This window comes from Nicotiana tomentosiformis, chromosome 9 (genome assembly GCF_000390325.3).
Source record: "Nicotiana tomentosiformis chromosome 9, ASM39032v3, whole genome shotgun sequence".
Lineage (NCBI taxonomy): Eukaryota > Viridiplantae > Streptophyta > Magnoliopsida > Solanales > Solanaceae > Nicotiana > Nicotiana tomentosiformis.
This window is the reverse complement of record NC_090820.1, coordinates 1,783,715-1,806,393: the sequence shown is the minus strand read 5'-3', so window position 1 is coordinate 1,806,393 and position 22,679 is coordinate 1,783,715. Positions and strand designations below refer to the sequence as shown.

The following is a 22,679-nucleotide window of genomic DNA, read 5'->3' as shown; positions in this document are numbered from 1 at the left end:
AATAGACAATATGTAAGAATCAAGCTTTGAAGACTTTCATTTGATATTTTTATTGAATAATATATAATACTTCAAATTAAGTTGCAAGTTCTTTTTTGATTTTGTTATTTTTGAGCTTGCAACTTAAAAGTTTACAGCAATTACAAAAAAAAAAAAAAAAAAAATAGTACATCACATGCTTTTGCATCATTTTTATAAGTTCATCCATATCAACGTGAGGTTCTTGGTTTCCGGCATTGGATGAATCAGAACCATAAACCATTATATCTCCAATTTCTTGGTCCTCCGCTTCATCTACCTCGGCACGCCCTTGATTTCGCTGTTTTGATCTTATCCAATCTTTGAAGCATACTAGAATTCCCAAAGGTTGCTACAGAAGAAGGAATATTTGCATCTACAACAGAAGAAGCATCAACAATGTTAGCATAATAATTATATAATGTTTCTAAATGTTTGTGTAGATCAGAAATACAAGTGTCAATATCAGGAGTTTCAGTTGGTCCAATATCCATATAAGAATATAAAACAAGTGATTAATTGGCGACAAGTGATCATTTTGATAGAAGGATTTAAAATAGCACCAATTAGGTAAATATGGGGGAATTGAGTAGAAATATTTTTTAAACTTATCTAGCATAGATTCAACAATAGAAGTATATCCTTCTTTCTTCTCCAAATTATGTAGTAAAAGAGAAATTTCAGTAATATGAACTAAACCATTTGCAATAGTAGGATAATTTACAATATTTGAATTTGACCGTTGGCAACGGTCCCAAAAAAAAAAGACTGAACCGGGCTGTAGCCCGTTAAAAACCAGTTAACGGGCTTAGCGGGTTCCGGTGCACCGATATCAAAAAACTGTTCGTTTGAAATCCGTCCCAACCCGCCCCCACGCTACAATACCGGACTGACCCGGGACTGAAACCGGGCTGTAAACGGGTCAGCCCAGCCCGATTAACAGGTATAATATCTTCTACGCCATACTTTATTAGGGATCTTTTTAGATGAAATTCCAAATATATGGATCTTTTTTGTTTTTTTCTCAAAGTTCGAATCTCTAGCTCGTAATTTTGAACGACTTTAGTGTTAGTAATTGCATTTAAACAAAACTTTTGGGGGTGCAAAGCATAATCTAAATTTCATTAGTATTTCATTTTCCCAATCGATGTTCTAGAAAATAGAAGAAAGCAGCTTAAGAGAGCGAAAGCGGGTGCGAGAAATCAGAAAATCACTGATGTCGATTCTGTGGGAGAAGAGCGGGACATGGAGGTGGCTAGTGAGGCAAACGAGGGATTCGAAGCCGTTTTTCATCGGATTCGCCACCGTTTGCGGCGTCGTTCCGGGGATTATTGGATTCTGCGTTATGTCGGCGACTAATTCTCGTAGTCCTGAACTTGAAGCTAAGCTCCGTCAAAACGCTCGCCCTGATACCCTTGTATGTCTTCCTCTTTTTTGCCTAATAATAATAATAATAGTAATGTTAAATAATACTTACGAGATCAGTTTTGTGCTTCATATGTGTTGTACCTTATGCAGTTATGTTTGTACGGAAATATTCTTCCTCTTCGCCTATTGATAGTGTTAATACTGTGTGCTCCATATGTATTGTAACTTCCTCCATTATGATCGTTTCGGAAATATTGCCTTGGTGCCTGGTGGAATAGTTGGAATAGTTGAGATGGGCGCAAGCTGGCCCGGACACCGCTATCATACAAAAAGTTATTATTAGCTATAAAGCATTTTTTAAATGTTTCAAACGAAATAATGTTGAATGAATTGGGCAAGGGAGTTTTAGTAGCATGAAAAGCATAAATTTCATTGAGCCCTAACTTTATCAGATTTTATCCACCGGATTTCTCCTTATAAGGTATTATAGCTTTTGCATGATTGACTTCTTGGCCAATTGAAAAGGTAGTTCTTTTTAACTTCACCTGGTGAAGATCTTTCCTTTTGTTTTATTGAATTACAGAAATAATAGCATTAGCAGTTTCACTATAGTCAATTTCATGTAGTGAAGATGTCTACAAAGGGATGTCGAAAAAGGATTCAATTTAATCTGATGTGTTTGAATAAGAGCTTCCTGTTTAAATGATTATGGTGGTTTGAGAATGATCAAGGCTATTTGTGGGAGGAAGCTATCAAAATTAAATATGGAATGAAGGGTTTTTGGAGCAGTAACCACCCTTACTGGGTTGTACTTAGAAGGTTAATGAACAACTGGGATCAACTTATAAAGTGAACATAATTGGGACAGCAGAAAAATCATGTTGTGGTAGGATAAATGGGGTGCAGAAGAGCCTTTATGATTGGATTTCCCAAACCTATACACTATTGCACTGGACCAGATAAGAATGCAACCAATGAAAAGTGCAGGAGAGCGAATGGATGGGGAACCAATTTCATAACAAATATGATTGGAAATTTTACGTGGTTTCTAGATTGATATGCAAAATGGAGGAATTGAAACATGTAGGGAACATCTGTCTAAGATGGACTCTTAATAAAAATGATGCATTCTCTGTTAAATCCTACTACTAAACCTTATGTAGATCAGAGGGGATGTGCATCATGTTTTTAGTAGGTTGTATATGAGGCCTACCTCTCACAGGATAACTTATAGAGATGGAAATTTAATTTGCGCAACAGGTGTGTTTTGAGTATGAGAATCTAGAATCCTCCTAGTACCTACTATTTGGCTGCATCTAATTTGGAAGGTGTGATGTCTGTTCCCTAAACATATTTTGGAGTTTGGACTGACATGGACCATGCCGGGGTCAGTAAGAGCAGCACCAGAATGTTGGCAAGGACAGAGAATTAAGAAGGAAAATAGACATATGGAGAAGAATACCAGCTTATACTTTTGGAATTTGGAACTTGAAAAGAAAGGAACTACTAAGTTCTTTAAGCAAGGCAGCTAATATTTGCTTTAAATCTAGGTGCGTGTACTTAAACTATTGGTGTAATGTGGCTTTTGCTTGTGATGAAATTCTTTTGCGGACTTCATAGACTCCTCGAGATTAAGGGATGATCTGAATCTTTCGCTGTATATATTTTGCTCCTATTTGGTGCAGTTAGAAACTAAAACTTCATTTTACCTATGAAAATTATTTTACTGCATCTAGTATTTTCAAAAGCAAAAACATCGTTGATATCTGCTAGGGCTTTAATTGAAAAGTGTAATTAAGCATGGATTTAGTTAATGAAGGCATAAATGAGGAAATATTATATTAAAAAAAAATTGGCACATGCAGGAAAATTTACTATCAACACATGCATTTCCATTAATTAGATAACCTAACTTTTAGGTTTAAATGCACATGAAGTGAGCCTTTAACAACACGGTTAAAACACAATTATTTTGTTTATTTGACAGTACCTTTTCTTTCTCTGATGACTTTTAGGTGATAGCTATCGCTAAAAGTTACCAAATGCTAATCTTTTTCATATTGCAACAACCTTTTTTCTTTCTCTAATTTGCTTTTGAATGATAGAATCTCCTTGAAGTCCATAGACTGTGAGATGAATTGTAGCATTCTCTTACGCCCATATACGTCTCGTCTTTGTTGAAAATAAAGCCCGAGTCATGAGCAGTTGTGCATTACTTTGGTTTACACCTTTGGTCAAATCGGCCACCTGCCCATCTATGCGAACCAAAGGGAAAGGGATGTTACTGTTAAAATATTATTCTTACAAATTGCAGGATGTTTAGAAATTACAAATAGCTTTAATGTTTATTTCTCCATCTTGCTCGGTCTTTTCCTTGCTCCATCAGTCCATAGCAAATACTTTTTGCAGCTCTTTGCTTTTGTGGGGATTTTTCCTGTTATATATATTATTTACTTTGACTGTTTTATGAAGGGGAGTTTGGGGGAACGGAGTGACAAGTTTATGTTATCATCTGGCACCAAATTGACTATTTGACTTCACCTTCACAGAAGATAAATTGTATCGGCTCAGATGGTTTCGTTTGGTCTCATTGGCTTGTTTAGTTTTGAGTAATTCTGCTTATGACTGGTAAACTGCTTGATATATTGTTTGGTATTTCTAAAGATGATGGGTCAAGTTAATAAAGAGAGGTTAGCAGAATACCTCGGTGAACTGCAGAGAAAGGAGAACACGAATGACAGATATGTTGCAGCTTTAAGGGGCGAAACACTGACAAGGAAACCTTACCAGAGAATTCAACCAGTTTCAAAGCCAAGTGATGCTGAAGCAAAGAAGGAACAAAAGTAGGTCACCCATTAGCTGGCTTTGTTGCTTTACTTTGGTAGTTCTACCTTTCCCAGTGGATAAAGCTTCAGAATGGACATAGCTGGAGTTATTGCTATAGCTTTTTGAAACTTGTACAAGAATTTGAAGAATGTCCTTTGTCGATTAGTTAAATGTGATTGAAATACAAGTGTTTGAACCATATTTTAGTTCTAGCATGAGTAACTTTGCTTACATGCATTGTGATATTGTGTTGGGCATAGGATCGTCCAAGGATTTGTCCTAGAGACGCGAGAAAAATCATGCTTCATGCTTTTGGTGTCTCGTCGTAACTTGGAATAGCCATTTTGCTTGGTTTCATGCTCTCTTCTCACTGTATTACCGTGTGTCATGGTCTTCATTTTGCTTGTTTTTTGCCCATGGTGATCCAGGATTTCAGGGAAAATCCGTACTGGGTGTGATATAAGCTGTTCTACGATCAATGTCTGGCGCTTGATTATGGATTGCACTTGCAAATATAGATGTTCAGTTTGCAAGTTTGCATTTAGTTATAAAATTGAGAACAAAATTTGAATTTGGAGATAATTTTTCAGACTCTGGTATGGAAATGCATTTCAAGAGTATATTTTTCAATCTTCAATTTCATTCACAAAATGAGTTTGTCCACAAAAATCTTATAACTGCCCAAACGCAATTCAACTTCAACTTTTCAATTTTAACTTCAATATATGTCAGGACAGGCTTGTTTTTAAAGACGGGTAAAAAGGTACTTTTAGTTGGAAGCAAAAATTTGTAGCTTTTGAAACTACTTGGACATTTTTGAAAGTGAGATACATTCTTCCTTGAGGGAAAGATTAATAGTAAAATGATGATTTTATACTTGTAAAAATTAGTGTAGCTACCGGCTTTTCGAAAATCAAGATAAGTAATCTACTTGAAGCTCAAGAATAAACTTGCAAAAGTTACTGTCAAATGATGATTTAATTTGAGTTATCTTCTGATCATTTCATTCTTAATTCAACAATGGATGCTATAAATCGCGAGCACCATAGACCTTCAGCAAATTTCTGGGTTTGCTTCTATCAGTTGCAGTTGTAGAATCAATAGTTTTGACTCTGTAGAATCAACTTCTTTTCTTTTGGGGGGGAGCAAATATTCCAGGATAAGTAATTCAGATATTGTTTAAATTATACCACATTCAGTATACAAAATAATCTCCCAGAGTTAGTTTCCCAACAATACAGACAAACCGCGTATCTTTTACACCTTATTTCTGGCCAAATCAAAAAAAATAAAATAAACCACACATCCAAATGATAGGGACCGTTCTATAATACCTCATAAGACCAAATTTGAAGAGCTACTGCAACATTAGCACAAATAAACCACACAGATAAACAAAGGATATTGTTTTATAACACTCATTTAACACCAGACTTTTGTTTCGACAGCAACCTGAAAACGTACTGCAGAATTAGCACACAAAAGGAGCGTCAACGTGATGATCACTGCAGTAGAGGCCTGGGCGTTGTGTGTAGCCTTGTTTCTGAAGCTTCTTTCTGGCCTTGCTAACAACTTCCTCATTGGTGATTGGACCGTCTGATTCGGCCAGGATTTCCTGAATCGCGTTGCTTAGAGCACCATAAGAGTCTCCACCTGCAGGTGTAGCATCGGCAGATGTTTGGTCCGTTTGGCACCCACTGACGAGAATGCCACTGTCCGGAAGACCTCTACTTCCTGAACCGGCATAAACCTCTTGCTTGCCTTCAACGTGTGTTTCCATCGCAGGTTTTGCATAGCTCTCATCATTTTCGTCAAGTTTCTGTTTCAGAAACTCTTGAGCCAAGTTACCAACCATACCCAAGAAACCGCCACTTTCACCCTCCCCGTTACCATGCTGTAGTTTGTTAAAAATGACCTTCATGAATTTCTTGACCTTAGGACTTGCATCTTCGCCAAATACATCAAAGAGTGTTGGCCTAAGTTTCCCGACATCAATGTCATCTTTGCCTGTTTTCTGCTTAAGTATCTCAATGAGGGTGGAAAGAGGCAAGGATTTGTTCTTCACATGGACTTGATCCCCATCTTCTGTCTCAATCACGCTACTCTCGGCAAAACTCTCCTCTTCTTCCCCGTGTCGGTTGTGGCGGCGTGGAATGTGGATACCCCGGGATTCAAATGCGTCTTCAACACTTCGGCGTAAGAACTTCTTGAATCCAAAACCAGATCCATGGCCTTCATTGTCATCGTCGCCTTGCTTGTGGCTCTCCCCTATCTGCTCTTTAGCTTTGTCAATGAGGCCGCCGCTGTGGCATGAGTCAGATACAATTGTGATCCGGCAACCTTCAGGAACTTTGTCCACAAGCTCTCTAAAATCATCATCTGATCACCAGTGAAACACCCAATCCAACAGTTGATCAATTGCATGTTATTTTTGCCAATAATATTAACAATAATGTTTATAGTTTCTTATGTTTCTGCAAATGACAATACATTTTCACCACCAGATCTGAAGGCTCTGAAGTAGAAAGTAAAACAAAAGCTATGAAAACTGATACAAAGCGATAGGATATCCTGTATCGAACTAGGATTGGCAAAGAAAACATCAATAGCTTTTCAAATATTCCTAAAAGGGAAAATAAGGATGGAAATCTGTAAGGGGATGGAAAGAATGAAGTATGCGATGAGAAAAAAAATTGGTGAATATTCGAGTTCACATTTCCGCTGTATGAACTAAGACATTTCATAAACCCCTCTGACTCTAAACGAATTTCTATAAGATTAGACCTCAAATCCTTCTTATCTTCATAATCCCTAAAAAAGGGAACTTTTTTCCCGCTTGTTAATGAGTAAGGCATTCTTTTCAACAAAGCAACTAACATAGTTAGGGATCTTAGTTAAGTTTAAGAAAAAGAACAGCAAATTAAGCACCTTGATGAGAAATGAGAAAAAATTTAAAACAAAGAGAGCTCATCCGCTAGAACCTTAAAAGTTTTTGCTGCTCCTCCTTTGCTGCTTTCAATCAACGAGAAAAGGAGTTTTTCTTTTCGTTCTACTTGGGTACTTGTAGTTTTATCGAGCAATTTCCCATCTTAGTAGGAGCTTTCTAAAGAAATAGCTAAATAGCCACATTAGCAGCATTTGGGGTGATATTAGGCGCAACCTTCCCTCTCCCAAGAAGCACATGGTTTTGAAGCACGGAGAAAACCAGAGAGCTAGAGTGAAGTACTTGTAGCGAGTAAAGAACGATTTCAGTTTCCAATAGAATAGAACGAGTTGTAAAAGCTTCAAATAGAATAGAACGAGTTGTAAAAGTGTGTGTTTCCACAGAAAAATGCAGGATAGGAAAAAAAAAAAGGGAAGGAAAATGACTTTCTTGTAAATGTTTGACTGACCAGTGGATTTTCCTTCACTGTCCCCAACTTTATTCCCTCTTTTTCGGTTTTACTCATTCCTTATTCAACAATTTTGAGCACTCCGGACCCAAAATTCTATTTCTAGTATTCACCTTCTCAAGTTTGAATTTTTTCCCCAAATCCAGATCCACCTGAATTGTTGGCAATATCAGATCAATTGAACCATTTGCATATCTTAATTCCAATATTCCTACTCCACAAATCATAAACAGACAAACTAGTGGGGGAAGTTCCCTGGATATTCCTGCACTTTCCGTAAATTTGTGGAAAAAAGTTACTATTTTTCTCTTCAAGTCAATGGTAAAGCTACTAAATCTAAATGTATTAAACTGCTAATCCCTCTAAACACCAACTTTATTCCCTTTTTTTGCCTACTTTTTCTCATCCTCCATTCAACAATTTCAATAACACATTTTTTCTCATTTATAAAGTTCCATTTCCCAATTTCTCAAATTTCCCTGAAACTCAGATCCACCTGAATTGTCATCAGAAACAGATCAAATCCACCATTTCAAGATCTCAAACTCCTATGTGTGTGTGTGCGCGCAAAAAATCACAAAATTTTAACAAAAATTAGATTACGAACCCATAATTTCAGAACTACAGAGTTCACTGCTAAGAATTTTAAGGGTTGATCCTCTTCTGCACACACACATCGGCAAATTTTAGTACAAAACCAAATCTCCCCCTCTCAAGATCCCCCCCCCCCCCCCCCCCACAAAAAAAAAATCCACAATCAAGCTCTCAATCTCCACAAATTATACAAACACAAAAAAATCAAATTTTGGAGCAAACCCATGATTTAAATCCAAAAAACAGTAAGTAAAATACCTGTAATAAGATTCATATCACAAGGAACAATACACTCATCATAACCAGTATCATCTTCTTCACCAGTTTCAGCTGGAAGTCTAGTCCCATGTCCACTATAATGAACAAACAAGGAATCACCTTCTTCAGCAGATCCTACAAGATCCGACAAAGCCTTACGTACGTTCCGACCAGTTGGTTGTGTGTAAGAATCATCAGTATCAATTAGTACAGTAATATCATCCTCTGAAAATCCGAAACGGTTGATTAAACAACTGTACATTCGCTTAACATCGTTAATACAGCCTTTCAGTTCTGCTTTTGTTCCTGGGTAGTTAATTCCGATTAACACTGCTTTTTTTGCCATTGGAAATTTTGCAAGTTCTAAGAATCCAAGAATTTTGAGGTTTTGGTTTTGTTGAATAATGTTTGATTGAGTTATTTAAGGTCAAAAGTTGGTGGGCCCCATATAATTGAAAGGGTTGGCATGACATGTTGAAGTGGGACCCACCATATGGAAACCATTTTGTGGATAATTTAATGGGCGTTTGGATATATAGAATTGTGAAATTTCGGAAAAAGTTAAAAATAATTCGTGAAAATGATAATTGAAAATTTAAGTGCATAATATAATTCGGTACTGTTTTATTTTTGTGAGTGACTTAAAAACAGTTTTGGAGTTTTTAAAATTTTTGAAAAATTCTGAAATTCAACTTTAAGTAAAATTGAAAACTTTTATGACCAAACACTAAATTTTTTATAAAAATTAAAAATTTTCTTATAGTCAAACGGGTGCTTAGTTGGGATTTAATTGAGATTGTAATTCTTTGTTGAAGTTTTGTAAAGTTAAGTAAATTTGACTTCTATATAAAGGTAAAATATATTGGTTTTAATTTTTTATATGTGAAATTTTGTTAATTTATTTTTATTTGAAAGTCTCTCATGGTAGAATACAAATTATCATAGACGAATACAAGATTTAAAACTTGTTGATTCAACTTCTAAGATTTTTAGTTTTAAACTTATTATATTTTTAAAGTTGTGAGTTCATATTTACTATTTGTTGTAATTTTAAGAAATTTTTACTCATAAAATTTTGTGCTCCATCCACGCTAAAATGAACCCAATAACAAAGGGCTGGATCTGCCCCGTAATTTATGAATATCTAATGCAAAATCTTAAAGCGAGAAAGGGTTTGTGTATGAATATGGTATTTCATGAAAATGTGTTAATCCTTTTAAAAAGGCAATTAATTCTTGTTGAATTTTGTAAATTTGAGTTAATTTGACTTTTATATGAGGGTGAATAATTTAGGTTTAATTTTCATTAGGTAAATTTTGATAATTTACTTTTAATTAAAAGTCTCACATGGTAAAATGCGATCTAATGCAAAATCTTAAGGCAAGAAAGGATCGTGACTCTTACTAAGATATGGCTTTGACACTACATGAAAGAAGTTCAAATTAATTCAAATGTAGACTAAGACCATTAGCTCTTTCTAAAATCTCTTATCACGATCGATAATTTTTTTATTTTTTTTTTGTGAAAATGTGTAATTTTTTCAAGAGAAAAATCGCTGTCTTTTTACTAAATTATCAATCGAAATGCGTCTACGTGGTTTCATTTTTATCATAGATTCTTTTCTATGATCAAATGCATCCATCAAATTTTCAACAATACTTTTTCTAAATTTTCCCGGTCTGATATGATCATGAAAAATGTTACTCTCTCCGATCCATAATAATTGACAATTTTATCTTTTTATTTTGATCTAAAATAAATGTCTTTTACATAATCAAGAAGTAATTATTTTTATTTTTTAAAAATTTGCCTTTATTTACATATTTCAATGTGTCAAGGTAATAATTAATTAAAATTAATTTAATAAATACATCTTTTTATTTCTAAGAGTTCGTATTTCCTTAATGGATGTACGAAAGATAAGATAATAACTTAACCTAGACCGGAGGAATAATGTATAAAGTCCTACTAAAGGTTTTGCTTAATGATGATGGCATTTGTCGCATAAAAAGGTTAAAAGAACGTGGCGTTCGAGGCTAATAAAGTGGGGAGAGGTGCATAGTTAGCCACTAATTAGATATATTTTTACTCTCTAATCACTATTTAAAATGTATTTACTTTTTAGTGAGTGCTAAATAAATTTTTAATTGTTCGGACGAAAATACCCATGTACTAGACATGGGTGCTGTGTAAATATTAAGGACATGGTGTCCTTAACTTCATGAATGCTGTGTAAATATTAAGGACAAAATGTCTTGTATTTGCATCTTTCGTTGTTAAACTTTAGGACATCATGTCCTTAACTTCATATGTGCAGTGTAAATGTTAAGGATATGGCGTCCTTAACTTCATGTGTGCAGTGTAAATGTTAATGACATAATGTCTTTAACTTGTATTTGCGCATTTTGTTGTTAAACTTTAGGACCTCGTGTCCTTAACTTCATATGTGCAGTGTAAATATTAAGGATATGGTGTCCTTAACTTCATGTGTGCGGCGTAAATGTTAAGGATATAGTGTCCTTAACTTTATGAGTGTTGTGTAAATAGTAAGTGCATGGTGTCCTTAACTTCATGAATGCTGTGTAAATATTAAGGACAAAGTGTCATGTATTTGCACCTTCCGTTGTTAAACTTTAGAATATCATGTCCTTAACTTCATATGTGCTGTGTAAATGTTAAGGACATGGCGTCCTTAACTTTATGTGTGCAGTGTAAATGTTAAGGACACCATGTCCTTAATATTTACACAACACTCATAAAGAAAGGGTAAAAATATCTTATCGTATTAATTTTATTAGAGTAGTGACTATTTTTGCTCAATATTAAAAATACTGGATAAAAACTAAATACCATGTTAAAAAATGGCTACCCACGCCATTTCTACGATAAAGTGTTATTACACCAAAAGATTTTACTTTGAAAAATGCAAAATGTAAATTTTAACACCGCAGATTGCATTATCATTTTCGAATTTTTAAATTCAACAGTTTACTGAAAAGCCAGACAAGTCATGAGTGATAGTTTTTTTTTTTTTTTTTTTTGAATGTATGACTATATAATCATTACTGAATGTTTTAACATAAGTTGCATTAGCCACTAAAGTAGCAAAATTGATGCTCTTTACCTTCCAATTTATATGACATATACCTTGCTTTTTAATTTGTATAAAAATGATATTTTTTTATATTTGGAACTACTTGAATTTATACTTTAAATTTTATTCTTATATATTCTTATAGTCTTAAATATGCTATGGTATATTTAGCATTACAAGTTATAATAGTACTTTTAATATGTGATAAAAAAAAATCTTTTCTTAAACTTCATGTTGGATCAAACATTATTATATTCTAACAGTATAAAATATCAAGTCAACAGGGAACAGCCATTTAATTTTACGTTGGCAAATGAATTTGAAGTTTAGTTTCATCTTTCCTGAAACTTCTGAATCCATTTAAAATACAAACTCTCCAAACTCCTTAACCAAATAATGGATTGCTTAAATTTTGCCGTCGTTTCCCCGGTATTATTATGCCTCCTTCAGAATCGATGCGACGTATGTCATATTTATTTAATGTACGTGTCACGTGGCTTCTTATGATTGGATATGCAGTTTCTCAACGCTTTTTAGATTTTTTTTGCAGCTGTGTCAGTCACGAAATGACAATTCCATCATGACACTTCATAATACCAATGCTAACGATTGTTGTACCTCCTCATAAATACATCATTCTTTTTGATTTATTGAAATCTTGTTCCTTCTTTATCTGTTACCTTAGTCCTTCTTTGTATCTCCGTAACTTTCTTCTGCATTTTCATTGTTAAACATGTCTTCGTCAAAACTCTCCAAGCTCCATAACTAAATAATGGATTGTTTAAATTTTGAAGTTCCAATTATCTAGAAATCGTCAACTCTTCTAATTTGCTTTTTGAAGAAAAAAAAAGATTGGATGTTTCCTTTTACTTTGCAAAATCAACCACGTTACTCTGCCAAATAGTAAATTGTCTTTTTAAAATAGTAAATTTTACTAGGAAGTCACTTGTAACATACAAATAAACGAAATGAAACAAAAAAAAAAGTATTTAAATGAAGAATTTGGTCAATCCAGAGACCATGTGAACGGTCAACGAATCGAGGCGGCAAAATAAATAAACTTACAGGCAGACAACTACCAAACGCTGTTTCTTGTTGATTTATGAATTTGCTAGATTTTTATTATCTAACAAAATAAATACAGTAGTTAATTTCGCTTCAAAAATTAGCTCATGAGATTAAAAGCGAATTTAGGTGTCGGCAAAATTGTTCAAACAATATTTTTGCCAAAACCTTATTTTGCACAATAGTGCAAAACGAATATTTTTGTTATATATAAAAAGTTTCTCTTGACACAAAAAAATATTCAAGTGTAGCAAAAATAAAGTTCAAAATTTGTTTTACGTCTAAAGTTTTTTATATTTTATTTTTGAGGTAAACACACAACTTTATAGATACTTTAATATAGTTTTGATTCTTACGTGTAAAATTCAAATCATGGTTATGATATTTTTAGTATTTTTTTTAAATCCATTTATATGATTTTCGATTTTTCATTGAGAAAAGAATTGTTCAAGATTATATAATTATACAACAATTATTCTATCAACTAATCTAGAACAATCTAAGATTCTATAGTTTTTTGGTCAATTCTGGTATCTTATTTATGTTTTTTGTTAATTCTTTTTACTTCTTTTCTTTTTTGTTAATTGCTTGTGTATCATTAATTCCTTCCATTTTTATAATTCATGCAAAAGATAGATGGATCATTTTAACCAAATAAAAATATTATAATGAGAAGCAATCGTCATAATGATGTAAGCATGAAATCATCAAAACTACAAAAATCCCAAAAATAAGTAATGACTCCACTTGAAACTTCTATTCTACTTGCCAAATCAGATGTTCGTCACCTATAAATAGCAGGGTAGATTCAAAAGAAACATAACACAACATAAATTTACACAAAACATATTCAATTCAAACAACATCAAAATCCTCAAAAATCATGTCTAAATCCTCTGTTTTCAGTAGACCAAAATTGGTTGTCAAGAAAATCTTAGCCAGAGCTCAAAATGAAGGTGATGGTGCTGTTGTTAGGAGAAGTATTGGAAGGTATTTTGGAAATTTGTTTCCTTTTTCTTAATTTTTTTTATAACTGAGAAATTACACGGCTCCGGAAAGGGCAGGATCAGAAGGGTCTATTGTATGCAGCTTTACCCTGTGTTTCTGCAAGGCGTTGTTTGTACGGCTTGAACTTGTGACTTCCTGGTCACATGACAACAACTTTACCGGTTACGTCAATGCTCCCTCCGAAAAATTTCGAGACCGATTTCTAATAATGAGTTCGCTCCTCTATACTTCTCCACTTTAATATAGCATGGACCGTATTATGACTTATAACTAGCTCACACATCATGCGCTCTGATTTTCCTTTTTAGCTTTTGGGGAAAATGAATACTTTCCTACTTGTGTTTCCGTCTTTCCCAAAATTCATATATTTTCTGTGTGTGTGCTTTGTTTTTCCTTTTTTTTTTTAATTAAAGATGTCTTAAACTCTTGGTAACTTGTTTTCCATTAGGACTTATAGTGTATTAAAGTGTGTAAAAATTCAGGTCTATGATTTGATTACCATTAGAACTGGAAATGTTCTTAATCTATTTGAGTGCTGATTTTTCTTTTATAATTGTTTGAAAATTTTGATTCTCAGGCCTGAATTGCAGAATCTTGATCCTTTCCTCATGTTAGATGAGTTTAGTGGTAAATGTTTACAACACCAATGATATTCTTTGTTTTATTTAATTCTTTTATTACTTTAGAAATGAATTTGATTTTTACTAATTGGGAAAACCATACACTCTGATTTCTTGCAGTTTCATCACCTGCTGGATTTCCTGACCATCCACACAGAGGTTTTGAGACAGTAACTTATATGTTACAGGTAAACTTCAGTTTTGTTGCTCCATTCCAAACATTATACAGTAATAATTCATGTGACCGGTAGGTTACGAGTTCGTGTCGTAGAAATAACCTCTTGCAAAAATACTTGTAGAAATGCAGAGTAAGGCTGCGTACGATAGACTCTTGTGGTCCGGACCTCGCACATAGCGAGAACTTAGTGCACCAGGCTGCCTTTTTATACCGTAGTAATATTTTGGAGCTAATTTTGTACTTTCTGTATTAGGGAGCTTTTACTCATCAAGATTTTGCTGGTCACAAGGGTACAATCAGGACGGGCGATGTGCAGGTAATGTTTATTCTCGAGATTTACCTATATTTACGTTATATATGACCTGATTGTGCTAAAAAAAAGTTTTACGCTATCGGTGCATAGAACCAATTAAACTCATAAAAAAAAGAAAGAAGGAAAGGTATGCGCGTTAAGGTAGAAAGATTTTTTTTATTTTATAATATTCCATTTGGTTCAATACAGTGGATGACAGCAGGTAGAGGTATAGTGCACTCAGAAATGCCTGCAGGTCCAGGTACTCATAAGGGCTTGCAACTTTGGATTAATCTTTCTTCCAAAGACAAAATGTAAGTTAGTCCTCTTACATTAATTCAATCTTGACTTTGGCTTAGACAATATTAATCTTTTTCATTTTAACATATGCCTACAACATGTAATTTGATAAAAGAAGGGGAGCATTAACATAACTGGTAAGTTGTTGCCATATGACCGGGAGGTCACGAGTTCGAGCCGTGGAAATAGCTTCTTGCAGAAATGCAGGTCTAAGGCTGTGTACATTAGACCCTTGTGGTCCGGCCTTCTCGGAACCCCGCACATAGCGGGAGCTTAGTGCATCGAGTTGTCCTTTATGCAATTTGATCAAAATTCGTAAAATTGTTGCAGAACTTTGGTTATACTGTGGTTCTAGACACAGCAACTCATCCTTATAAACAAAAATAATGGAATAGTAACTTAAGAAATCTCAAAATACATAGTGAAATGTACATTTGGTTGATGATTATGTCTGCTTTTCTGAAATGAAAAGAATGAACCTTTTGTCTATGTATAGGATTGAGCCAAGGTATCAAGAACTGCTACAAGAGAACATACGAAAGGTAGAAAAAGATGGTGTTTCGGTCACAATCATAGCAGGGGAAGCAATGGGTGTAAAATCTCAGGTTTTCACACGAACGCCAACAATGTACCTTGATTTCACCCTAAAACAAGCATCTGAACATCACCAACCCATCCCCGAGTCCTGGAATTCCTTCGTCTACATAATGGAAGGAGACGGCGTCTTTGGCTCTTCGGATTCAACGCCTATACCAGCTCACCATTGCTTAGTTTTAGGCCCTGGAGAAGGTCTAAGTGTGTGGAACAAATCTTCTAAGCCATTGAGGTTTGTTTTGATAGGGGGACAGCCAATTAACGAGCCGGTCGCGCAATATGGTCCTTTTGTTATGAACACCAAGAGTGAGATAATGCAGGCTTATCAAGATTATCAGCTTGGGAAGAATGGATTTGAAAGGGCAAGGCACTGGAATTCTAAATAAGTATACAGAGCTATATCTTATGTTTCAAAAATAAGCCTACAAACTGCAGCATTCAATAGTTTTCTGATATGTTCTGAATTTCAGCTTCTTATAGTCCTTTTTTTCGAAATTTGATGTGTTTTCGTTGAAGTTTATTTTTCATTTCCTTCATTTGTTCAAGATTGTATTGATAGTAATTCTTGTAGCCATAGTGGAAAGTATGTTCATTTCTTGATATCTTACCTTTTGTTTGGATCATGGAATGGGAAATGTAATGGCAGTATATTATCATATTTATGGTGAGTGATTTCACTACTATATTTCCTTTTTTATTGCTTTGATTATTCGTGACAATCCGAAGGTCTACCGAAAACAGACTCTCTATCGTTTCGGATAAAAATAAAGTTGAATACATCCACCTTCTCCTGACCCCACTTGTGATAATATATAAATTATATTGTTGTTGTATTTATAGTGAGTGTATGTCAATGAAAACATGGTGCATGTAGTTTTCACAATCATTTCTCTATTATTGAGTACATGTGGTATTATAATTGCAATTAATTTCTTTTACAATAGGAATGATGTTAGCTTGCGAATCCACTTTCCATCACATAAGTGGAAGGTTCAAATTCCACAATATGTTATCTCTTTCTAATCCATCTTTCATCTCCTTATACAATGATAAAGATTTTGAAAAAAGAAAAAGAAAATTCTTTCACCTTACTACTACTTACTCGCACTAGAAGGGTGAAAGAGATTGAATTAGTTTCAGTAGCATTTGATAGATTGAGACAAATTCGCTATAAAATCAGCAATTCAATTACAATTTATCTGATCCAAAGTTTAAACGACGTCACACTAATTCTAAAAAATATTCTTTTACAAACAATATATGTTTTTTAAAAATTGACTCGAAAATTAATTTCGTACGATTCATATTAACTTGGAGTTTTCTACGAAAAATAAAATAAAAAAGAATTGATATTCAAATTCGCATTAGAATCAGACACATTAATCGTCCTAATCCGGGTCAATCATCTTTTGGGACAACGGAAGTATCTAATTTAGAATTATGTAATTAAATTCAATTTACCATTAGTCTTGCAAAAATCTCCGGTTTAAGATAATAGAAGCTCATTCTTCTTCTTTGAAAGAAAAATAATATAATTATAATAAACCTCTTTCTTTATTAAAATATCTCCCATTTATGAAATCATTCAATAAAAGGAAAAATAATAAAATCCAGCAACACCACTTCTTGCATATTCTCTGTACCTATCTTTGCCAGCTTTGCCATCACTTTGCACCAAATAACCAATAATTTTAACATTACTTATTGACAATTGTAACTTATAGTATCTTTATGTAATTTCCAAATGTGTATTTAACTTTTATAAAAGTTAAAGTTCATGAATAAATATTTACACGTATCTACTATTTACACCAACCAATAAAAATAATCTTAGCAGTTAAAAATTAAAGTGATGTTAATATATCACTTAGCTATAAATCAGTGTAAATGTGTGTATGAAAAATATTTATTTTACTTTGGTTGATTTGATGTAAACGTTGAGGGCTATAAATTTACCCAAACAGGACACCCACTAATTAATCTTTTTTTCTTTCTAATTAATCATTCAAAATAAGGAAACTCACCCAAAAACAAAATTAAAAAACAAATCCAGCAAAGACCACTTTCTTACACATTCTCTGTACCAATCTTTGCCAGCTCTGCCCATTACTTCTTGTACAAAACCCCAACTCTCTCTCTCTCTCTCTCTCTCTCTCTAGATCACCATTTCCACTTTCTCTCACTTCCCCCCAAAGACTCTTACACTTTTCAAAACTTCAAAATGGATTCATCAGATGATGAAAGTGGTGAGGAGTATCTTTTCAAGATTGTAATAATTGGTGATTCAGCAGTTGGAAAATCAAATTTGTTGACACGTTATGCAAGAAATGAATTCAACTTGCATTCAAAAGCAACTATTGGAGTTGAGTTTCAGACCCAAACTCTTGAAATTGATGGTAAAGAAGTAAAAGCTCAGATTTGGGATACTGCTGGTCAAGAAAGATTTAGAGCTGTGACTTCTGCTTATTACCGTGGTGCTTTTGGTGCTCTTGTTGTTTATGATATTAGTAGACGTACCACTTTTGATAGCATCCCTCGTTGGCTTGATGAGCTTAAAAGTATGCCTCTTTTTGCTGAAATTTCAATTTTTTTAAAGTTGGTTTTTGTTTATGTTGAATTCTTATTTAAGTTTTATGCATTTGTGTGTTTGTGCATAGAAAGTTTTCACCTTGTTGGTAGATTGGCTATAAAGTTTGGATTATGAGATTTGATGGTGTTATGATAAAATGGTCTTTTTTTGATAATTAGGTATTAGATAAAAGTGGAATGAGATTCATAGCCCATAGGTGGATCCGGAATTTAAACTTGATAGGTTCAAAAGTATGTCTTTGTTGCTACAGTTCCCAATTTTTTGAACTTGGTTTTGGTTTATGTTGAATTACCATCAGAGTTTTATGCTTATCTTTGCTTTGTGCATAAAAAATTCTCACCTTTTTTTGGTGGATTGGCTATGAAGTTCAGGTTTTTTTTGGATTTGATGGTGTTAAGATAGGATGGTAATTCTTAGATTTGACTTCTACATTCTGTTTCTTGGTAATTATGTATTGAATAAATTGCCAAGTCTGTCAAGATCCATTTTTGTAAAACTTGGTTTTGGTTTATGTTGAGTTACCATCAAAGTTTAGTACATATCTTTTCTTAGTGCATAAAAAGTTCTCACCTTTTTGAGATATATTGAGGGGTTTCGTGGGTATAAAATGTAGTTTTTTAGATTTGATGATGTTATGATATAATGGTAATTCTTAGATTTGACTTGTACTATTCCTGTTTCTTGATAATTAGTATGTAAGATATCTTGTAGATCTGAAGAATCCTGGCTACTTTCACTATTAGGACAATGGAGAAAAGGTAATCTTAATTGGGTGTTTCTAGAATTGAATAATGGATGTGTTGAGTCCTGTTTCTTGAATCTTGTTTCTGTATCTTCTCGCTTTTATTGGATAAAGCAAGATTTTACAGTTGACATCATGTCTAATTCAAATTTATTAGTGAAATTCTACTTACCAGGCATAGAAATAAGTGGTGATATTAGCTAGTAAGGCATGTTGATTTATTTTCACTGCTCCTTAAGCGGAGGGTCTATCGGGAACAACATCTCTACCTTCACAAGGTAAGGTTAAGGTCTGCATACATATTGCCCTCCTCAGACCCCACCTGCGGGATTACACTGGGTTTGTTGTTGTCACTAGTAAGGCCTTGACTATGTATAATTGTACTTGAAGCAATGATGAAGAAAGCTGTATTTATGCCAATGTAACTGTCATAATCAATTTTGTCTAGATGCAGTTTGGAAACCTAGGATAAGAACAAAATAGACAGACTGTCAATTGAATGTATATTAGGAATGGAAACTCAAATCATGCTTTGCTATCTCCGCAAACAAATCTAAGTAAACTAGTATAAAGATCATACTTATATGGAATCTATTTTATTTGCTTGATTGTGAAATTAATTAGGACCAACAGCCTAGCTTACCGATGTATGACATCATGGTACTAATGAATCTCTGGGATTGATCGAAACCTCAGAGATTCTTTTGACGGTGAAAGATGTCAAATGAATCTATGATTTAGGTAGTCTCTCTGTTAAGCCCTTAGCTAATAAACTTTTGGCTGGACATGAGTGTACTTATGTCATTTTGGGCCGTAAGTTGCTATGTGATACTTGCGCAATCTGTTCTTGTCTTGCAAATATCATTTGAAACTTGAAAATGAATGAATTTGTGCTCACTTTTCGCAAAAATTGAAAATTTTAGAACTTAATGACCATAAAGCAGATGAGTATTGACTCGGGGGGAAAACTAAGTATGGCTTAGCTTGGCATGACAATGCGCAAGGTGTGGGATTTCTAATTTGTGCAGAATGTATTTGCATCTTTTCTTTTGTGTGCATGTAGTTAAAATATTCGAGATCAGTTAACATTTAAGTATAACCAGATATCCAACAAACTATGTATGATCCTTCTTTCATCAACTCTTCTAATTTAGTCCTTTTCCAAATGCGGCCTTCTAATTTAGTGCCAAGGCAATGTGATAGATAGAATGTTAGCGTTTGCAGCATAGGTAACCCTTACTGATGTTTGTACTCCGCAAGCTTCATTTAATATGGGCTGAAATGAGCAGAGGATTATGTCATAAAATCAAATTCAGTAGTCACAATAGCCGTGACAATCGTGTCAACTAAACTGATTCATTCTCCAAGCAGTAACAGTCATATCTTTAGCCTACAAATGCCTATGAAGCAAAGAGGGGATTCTGTGTTAATGAGGTGTAACATTTTTGTTCCTCATGTGAAAGCGACAACGACATAGCTAATACTTAAGAATTTTCACCTACATACTTTCGAAGGAAATATGGAAAGTAGTGGTAATATTAAGTTCTACTGACCATTTATATGTGTAGGTGCTGCGCTTAAACATTGCATTCACAAGTCTATTTCACATTTTTGCTTGAAATGATACTTTCTAGTTTCTACGATTACCTCTCTTTGGTTCCGACAGTTTATTTATATGCACATTACATGTAACGGAAGTGTTCGATGTAGTTTTCAGATTTTCAATGTTTATCACACTTCATCTCTGAAGGGGAACCTTGGCGTAACTGGTAAAGTTGCTGCCACGTGACCAGAAGGTCACGGGTTCGAGCTGTGGAAACAGCCTCTTGCAGAAATGCAGGGTAAGACTGCGTACAATAGACCCTTGTGATCCGGCCCTTCCCTGGACCCCGCGCATAGCGGGAGCTTAGTGCACAGGGTTTCCCTTTATCACACTCAATCTCTACCTATTTCAAATCCTTGTTTAACTAAAACGACTAATTACATGCAGCTCATTCTGATACCACGGTTGCAAGGATGCTCGTGGGAAATAAATGTGATTTGGATAACATAAGAGCTGTGAGCGTAGAAGAAGGTAAAAGCCTGGCGGAATCAGAAGGGATGTTCTTCATGGAGACATCTGCCCTTGACGCGACGAACGTAAACAAGGCTTTCGAGATGGTGATTCGAGAGATCTATAATAGTGTTAGCAGAAAGGTTTTGAATTCTGATTCTTATAAAGCTGAATTATCTGTCAACAGAGTTAGCCTCGTCGACAATGGTACCGATGGATCAAAACAAAATCAAGGCTATTCTTGTTGTTCTAGGTGATTGATAATGGTTACAAGAATGGTAATCAAACCAGAGAATCAGGGCTATTAAGCTTATAAGAATTGTTCATTAAATTATTTGGTTTGTTTTATTCTGTTTATTGATTTCATTTTGATGGAATACTTTTGTAATGGCCAGGAACTTGATGTTTATATTCTATTCTAAATAGCAGCTAAAATGAAAAAAAAGCTTATTTTCCCTAATATATCTGTATTCTGTGTTTGCTTTATGCATTTATCATTCTTGATTGTTATTTTAATCACTAGTATAATCATTTCTTGAGCAGCTTTGTTTTTTTTTTCTCTATAAGGCTATTTAGGGGTACGCGCTTTGCGCGTGTACTCATACTATTGAATACATAATTTTGAAAAATTAATATTATCAAATAATATATTTGACTTATAAAATTAAAATTAAAGCAAAAATACTGGTTTTTGAAAATAATGAATGTTGAGTCCATTTTGTTAGCTCAATAAAGGAAGAATTGTTGTCCATGGAAATATGCATATATACCTTATTGTGATATTTGAGGTTTTCTACGGGAATATCTTATGAAAATTATTGTTATTTCTTGTCACGACCCAGAATCTCACTCGTCGTGATGGCACCTATTTCATTACTAGGCAAGCCGACAATCTCAATAAACCACATATCTTTTAAATTTGAAAACATAATGATTAAACTCAGCGGAAGAAATCTCACAAGTACAAATATAAATATTCCCAAAACTCGGTGTCACTGATTACATGAGCATCTAATATGAATACAAGTCTGAAAAATACGGTCTTTAATAGTCTGAGACCAAATACAGTAAATAAGGAGATTGGGAAGGAGAGACAAGGTTTGCGAAACACGACAACTACCTCAAAATCTCTGAAAAATCAACTGTGCAAAAGAATCAACACCCGCTATGTCCGGGAACACCTGGATCTGCACACGAAGTGTAAGGTATAGTATGAGTACAACCAACTCAGCAAGTAACAATAATAAATAAGGAACTGAAGATAGTGACGAGCTACACAGTTACAATTCATTTTCAGTAATTCCAGCAGAGAGTAGACATGTTTTCAATTTCAGCAGTTTAAGTCAAATCAGTTTTATACAGTTCAAGTTCATGTAATCCGGATATAAAATTTTTCAGAGAATTTTACAACAATGACAGATAGCAACTAAGTGCAATAACAAATGAAAAGCAAGTATAGCCTCTCAGGGCAACAATTACTCAACTCGTAACAACAACTCAACCACTCGGCTCTCAGCCCTCAGCACTCACACTCAATGGGTACCCGCACTCACTGGGGGTGTACAGACTCCGGAGGGGCTCCTACAGCCCAAGCGCTATAATCTGCACGGACAACACTATAATCCGCACGGACAACTCACGTGCTGCACAGACAACTCACATGCTATAGTATCAATATTTGGATCCG

The 22,679-nt window shown here is 34.3% G+C and overlaps 4 protein-coding genes across 4 annotated transcripts; 3 read left to right on the top strand and 1 right to left on the bottom strand.

The window, feature by feature from the left end:
* Positions 1-1,021: 1,021 nt before the first annotated feature.
* LOC104118505 (uncharacterized) lies at positions 1,022-4,411 on the top strand. The gene is made up of 2 exons (XM_009629757.3): positions 1,022-1,435; positions 4,051-4,411. Exons 1-2 carry the CDS (start codon positions 1,235-1,237, stop codon positions 4,231-4,233), a joined length of 384 nt encoding a protein of 127 aa, XP_009628052.1. The 5' UTR covers positions 1,022-1,234; the 3' UTR covers positions 4,234-4,411.
* A 953-nt stretch (positions 4,412-5,364) lies between these two features.
* On the bottom strand, positions 5,365-8,859 carry LOC104118506 (metacaspase-4-like). The gene is made up of 2 exons (XM_009629758.4): positions 8,457-8,859; positions 5,365-6,591 (listed from the first exon to the last, which is right to left on the bottom strand). The coding sequence occupies exons 1-2, from the start codon at positions 8,800-8,802 to the stop codon at positions 5,684-5,686; spliced, it is 1,254 nt and encodes a 417-aa protein (XP_009628053.1). The 5' UTR covers positions 8,803-8,859; the 3' UTR covers positions 5,365-5,683.
* A 4,551-nt stretch (positions 8,860-13,410) lies between these two features.
* LOC104118507 (pirin-like protein) lies at positions 13,411-16,265 on the top strand. Its single transcript, XM_009629759.4, has 6 exons — positions 13,411-13,605; positions 14,201-14,250; positions 14,364-14,431; positions 14,675-14,737; positions 14,924-15,027; positions 15,510-16,265. The coding sequence occupies exons 1-6, from the start codon at positions 13,499-13,501 to the stop codon at positions 15,991-15,993; spliced, it is 876 nt and encodes a 291-aa protein (XP_009628054.1). The 5' UTR covers positions 13,411-13,498; the 3' UTR covers positions 15,994-16,265.
* A 1,422-nt stretch (positions 16,266-17,687) lies between these two features.
* Positions 17,688-21,452, top strand: LOC104118508 (ras-related protein RABA5c-like). Its single transcript, XM_009629760.4, has 2 exons — positions 17,688-18,165; positions 20,930-21,452. Exons 1-2 carry the CDS (start codon positions 17,829-17,831, stop codon positions 21,247-21,249), a joined length of 657 nt encoding a protein of 218 aa, XP_009628055.1. The 5' UTR covers positions 17,688-17,828; the 3' UTR covers positions 21,250-21,452.
* Positions 21,453-22,679: the final 1,227 nt, after the last annotated feature.

Excerpts from the sequence above, each read along its gene's own strand:
- LOC104118507 (XM_009629759.4), top strand. The coding sequence starts at position 13,499 with ATGTCTAAATCCTCTGTTTTCAGTAGACCAAAATTGGTTGTCAAGAAA. Across the intron at positions 14,738-14,923 it reads TCAGGACGGGCGATGTGCAG|TGGATGACAGCAGGTAGAGG; the intron begins GTAATGTTTATT and ends GGTTCAATACAG. Across the intron at positions 15,028-15,509 it reads CTTTCTTCCAAAGACAAAAT|GATTGAGCCAAGGTATCAAG; the intron begins GTAAGTTAGTCC and ends GTCTATGTATAG.
- LOC104118508 (XM_009629760.4), top strand. The coding sequence starts at position 17,829 with ATGGATTCATCAGATGATGAAAGTGGTGAGGAGTATCTTTTCAAGATT. Across the intron at positions 18,166-20,929 it reads TTGGCTTGATGAGCTTAAAA|CTCATTCTGATACCACGGTT; the intron begins GTATGCCTCTTT and ends AATTACATGCAG.
- LOC104118505 (XM_009629757.3), top strand. The coding sequence starts at position 1,235 with ATGTCGATTCTGTGGGAGAAGAGCGGGACATGGAGGTGGCTAGTGAGG. Across the intron at positions 1,436-4,050 it reads ACGCTCGCCCTGATACCCTT|ATGATGGGTCAAGTTAATAA; the intron begins GTATGTCTTCCT and ends GTATTTCTAAAG.
- LOC104118506 (XM_009629758.4), bottom strand. The coding sequence starts at position 8,802 with ATGGCAAAAAAAGCAGTGTTAATCGGAATTAACTACCCAGGAACAAAA. Across the intron at positions 6,592-8,456 it reads TGATATGAATCTTATTACAG|ATGATGATTTTAGAGAGCTT; the intron begins GTATTTTACTTA and ends ACTGGTGATCAG.